Source organism: Chelonoidis abingdonii, chromosome 8, assembly GCF_003597395.2.
Source record: "Chelonoidis abingdonii isolate Lonesome George chromosome 8, CheloAbing_2.0, whole genome shotgun sequence".
In the NCBI taxonomy this organism is placed as follows: domain Eukaryota; kingdom Metazoa; phylum Chordata; order Testudines; family Testudinidae; genus Chelonoidis; species Chelonoidis abingdonii.
This window is the reverse complement of record NC_133776.1, coordinates 94,780,198-94,784,633: the sequence shown is the minus strand read 5'-3', so window position 1 is coordinate 94,784,633 and position 4,436 is coordinate 94,780,198. Positions and strand designations below refer to the sequence as shown.

Sequence of the window (4,436 nt, the reverse complement as noted above, 5' to 3'; positions counted from 1 at the left end):
GATCTCTTTCCTTTGTTAGCCCTCCGCTGACTGGAGAAACTTCTCCGGACACCACCTGAGGTTTTCAGCTCAAGATGGGAAGGGTACAGGGCCAAGGTGAAGGCCCAGAACCATTTTACAATCAAAATGACCTTCACAAAACAAACTGAAATTTGTAGTTTTGCTATAGATATATACAAACCTACACTAACCTGTCGCAATCTCTCTTCCTTTTTTGTAGGTAACATCTTTGTGGTCAGTCTGTCTGTAGCAGACCTGGTAGTAGCAGTGTACCCTTATCCTCTCATTCTGAGTGCCATTTTCCATAATGGCTGGACACTGGGAAATGTTCACTGCCAAATCAGTGGGTTCCTCATGGGCTTAAGTGTCATTGGGTCCATTTTTAACATCACGGTCATAGCAATTAACAGATACTGCTACATCTGCCACAGCCTCTGGTACGATAAACTCTTCAACCTGAAGAACACCTGCTGCTATATTTGCCTGACTTGGATACTGACAGTGGTGGCAATTGTGCCAAACTTTTTTGTTGGATCCCTGCGTTATGATCCCCGGATTTATTCCTGCACCTTTGCCCAGACTGTAAGTACATCATACACCATAACAGTGGTAGTTGTTCATTTTATAGTCCCCCTGTCTATAGTGTCATTCTGTTATCTACGGATTTGGATTTTGGTGATTCAAGTCAAGCACCGGGTGAGACAAGACTCCAGGCAGAAGCTAAGAGCAGCTGATGTTCGGAATTTTTTGACCATGTTTGTGGTTTTTGTCCTCTTTGCAGTGTGCTGGGGGCCGTTAAACTTCATTGGTCTTGCTGTCTCCATTAATCCTTCAGAAGTAGTGCCAAAAATTCCAGAATGGCTCTTTGTCCTGAGTTATTTCATGGCGTATTTTAACAGCTGTCTCAATGCTATGATATACGGCCTTCTCAATCAGAATTTCCGAAAGGAGTACAAAAGAATACTACTGACTCTGTGGACTCCGAGGTTGCTGTTCATCGATGTGTCGAAAGGTGCGACGGAGGGACTGAAAAGCAAGCCCTCTCCAGCTGTAACAAACAACAACCACCAAGCTGAAATACACTTATGAATCAGAGCAATGCTATGTATTCTGGGGCACAGATGTGTATATACTATAGTATGCAAAAGCTTTTCTACCTGCATATTTAAAAGCTGATATCACGAGGCCCAGTACTGCCAGCATTGACTCATCCAAGAACTGGGTCTGTTTCTACACATAGCGTCTGAGTGCCTTACTCACAGAAGTAAGGCTTTGAGTAAGGATTTCCAGGATGGAACCCACTGACTTTATTTTTCCTATGCCATTTTTCACCAGGTGCCTAGGTGACTTTGATGCACTTGCCACACAAGTACTAATGATCTGTTGGAAGCAAAGCATTCAAAGCACCTGTAGATGCAGTTGTAGTTGAAACTATAAGACCGGGCAAAATAGTCCTCTTTTTTGAATTTTTTTTTCTAATTCCATCCTTTTTTTAGCATTAAGTAACACTGAACCAAACGTGCAAGATCTGAGCTATAAACTGCATGATTAACTTTGTACCTTTTTAGGTTAGTAGAATTAGTCAGTGGCCACATAATATGAGCATGATGGCTTCCACTGTCTCTTTAAGGTTTAGTAACTATCTAGTACGAGATGCAAGGCAAGGCAAAAGCACTCTTTTTTGATTGAATCTATACAGATGTTGAATACACTTGCACTTTCTTTTCCATGCTGTGTATACGAATGCAACAAGCGACCTGATCTAATTGCAGAAAGAGGTTCCGAGCCTAATTCAGATTTTAGACAATATTCAGTAACGGCCTGCATTCATTCCAAACATCTCTCAGATGTCCTGTCACGTGAATGTAACGAAGTGTAGCAGAATCCCATCCTTTTAATTCAGATGCCGACTTTTAGGAAATTAAATAGAAAGGAGAGTTCAATGAAAATAATATTTGCACTTGCAGACAAAGGCAGAAAGAAAAGGGAATGTTCATCCCAAATGTGTCTCATCGCGTGTGCAGCATTACACGAATATAATTGAAAAGGCAAGTGGAGAGTTTTTCTTTGTTTTACTCTTGCACAGAGTTACAATACGTAAATGGGGAACCTATGTCAAAATATTTACACGCCCCGAAAAAGAGTGTGAACATTCTCAGTTAAAGCCTGAGCTCTCTCCCTTTGTGGTTGCTGTCAGTGCGCTACAGTATCATATAGGTCCCGTGTTACAGGCAAAATTTCTGCACAGTGGGCAGAGTTAAGGCTTCTTTAATTGGTGCAGGGCTTTGTCTGTAAATGTGAATTTTCTTTTTTTTACCCTTAGACCAAATTGAGTTCCTTCTTGAGAGGGCTTTTAAAAAACTGGTAGCAGAACAAAAAGTGAACTACTCCTGCTCTCAAGTGGTCCCATTAAATCAGTGGGCAAAACTCTGCTGTCAGTTATAGGGCGAGCTTCAGTTCAAGCCAGTAGAATTAGGCTGACTTTACATAGGTATAATAGGGACACTGAGCCTGCTCCTGTAGAAATCAATGGGAGCTATGCTGTTGATATTGATGGGGGAAGAATCTGTCCCTTGTGGCAGAGTTTAGCCCAATGGGACTAGTCACATAAATAAAAACAGAAGGATGTAACCCTGTCTCTTGTCAAAGAAAGGACCCAATTCTGCATTAGTGAAATCTGTATTTTTTGCCATTGATGTCAGTGGGAGCAGAATTTGGCCCACAGGGCTGATCCTCTGAGGCACAAAGGCTGAGATTTTTCAAAGGTATTTAGACACCTGATGGAGACGGGTGCCTAGTGGGATTTTCAAAAGTGCTTAAGCAGGTTAAACACCTAATTCTCATTGATGTTAATGGGAGTATGGAGCTTAACCTGCTTATGCCCTTCTGAAAATCCCACTAGCTGCCCATCTGCGTCTGTAAATGCTTAACTGCCTCTGTATATCTGGCCCTGAATGCTTTCTGAGAGTTGCTGAACGTTGCTCCCACTGAATTCTGTGGGAGGGAGGAGCTGGGAGAAGTCCTTTGAAAGACTAAGCCCGAAAAATGTACATGGCACACCTCCTCCTAAATAAGCAATACAGTGTAAAAATGTGGCATGGTTTATTGCAATACAAATTCTGTTTACAGGGGGATATGACAAATTTGTTACTGCACATTTTCAGACTCAATCATCTCCGCAACTTAACATGATGATTGTGTTTTAAATGCTTGATACAATTATCTCATAACAGGAGCTAAATTGAGTCATGTTTTTAAAAATTGGCCTTTGGTTCTGCAGAGTATGGCCAAATAAGGGTATCTGATGTAGAAATTGGTCCTTTTTGAGGCAAACAATACCCATCTGAATGCATTTACATTGTTCTGTGCAAACAAAAAACATTGAGTCAAACTTGGATGCAAAAAGCACCAAAAATTTGTAACTGCAGGGTATGTTGTTCAAGTTGTACTCTTACAACAAGTTCTGCTGCACTGTGATTATAGTTTCAACTGGTTTGCAATTAGTTGTTCGTTTAGAATCACATCTGCAAATAATATCCTTAAAAAGGAGCATATGTGGTTTACTAAGACAATCATATGGAATCCTTTAAAATTTGCCAAATGTCTCTCATTCTCCCTGCCCCACTACTGAGATTTGATTTCCTGGATTCTTTATGTTTTTAATGAACTGTTCAGTGAAGGTCATGCGTTTCTTTTTTCTGAAGCTTGCATTTTGCACTATGTCTTATTTGAAACGCATCAGAAGTAACAGCCAGTCAGAGTCAGAATAGAACCTTATAACACCAAAGACATCCCAAACAGCCAAATCTTGGGAGTATCTGATCTTGTCCTGTAGCAACAGGACTATGTTATGGAGCCTGAACTGCCTCTGTGGAACAGCACTTCAGGCCTGTGCTGCAGGAATTAGAGGTGGCATACTCCTATGCATGGAGGACAATCACTGCTGAAGTGAACTAGACAATGTGACAGTGCAATATTCTTGCTGTAGCCCTTGAGCACCCTCCGCTCTCAGAAAGGTCAATGAGAGCTGCGGGTACTCAGGGCCATATGGAGACGTGGTAGGTGTCTTCTGCACTGCAAAAGCAGGTCCTTTAATGGCCTGGGCAGCACCTTATGAACACAGGACCTGATCCTATCCCATAAGAGTGGGATTGGGTTCCTTAAAGGAGCTTAGTGTATCCTACAAAATGTAAATGTTGCTGTAGTACAATCATTTCAGAAGCACTCTGTGTGTCTCGGTGTAAGTAAAGGCTGCCTGTAAATGACCATGGTGAGGTGGCAGCCATGGTTGGGACCTTGAGCCAAGCTGCACTGAACTTGATGTCTGGAACATAAAGCAAGTTAAAAATGGAGCGTTCAGCTCTGAGGGGAGAACCTGGTGCTATGATGCCAAGGCTGCTTGGAAGTATAGATTGACTCTTATATTCATTTTTTTT

At 41.7% G+C, this 4,436-nt stretch overlaps 1 protein-coding gene across 1 annotated transcript; it reads left to right on the top strand.

Annotated features, from left to right (window-relative positions):
• Positions 1–225: 225 nt before the first annotated feature.
• GPR50 (G protein-coupled receptor 50) lies at positions 226–3,065 on the top strand. Its single transcript, XM_032769458.2, has one exon. It carries the CDS (start codon positions 355–357, stop codon positions 1,087–1,089), a length of 735 nt encoding a protein of 244 aa, XP_032625349.2. The 5' UTR covers positions 226–354; the 3' UTR covers positions 1,090–3,065.
• Positions 3,066–4,436: the final 1,371 nt, after the last annotated feature.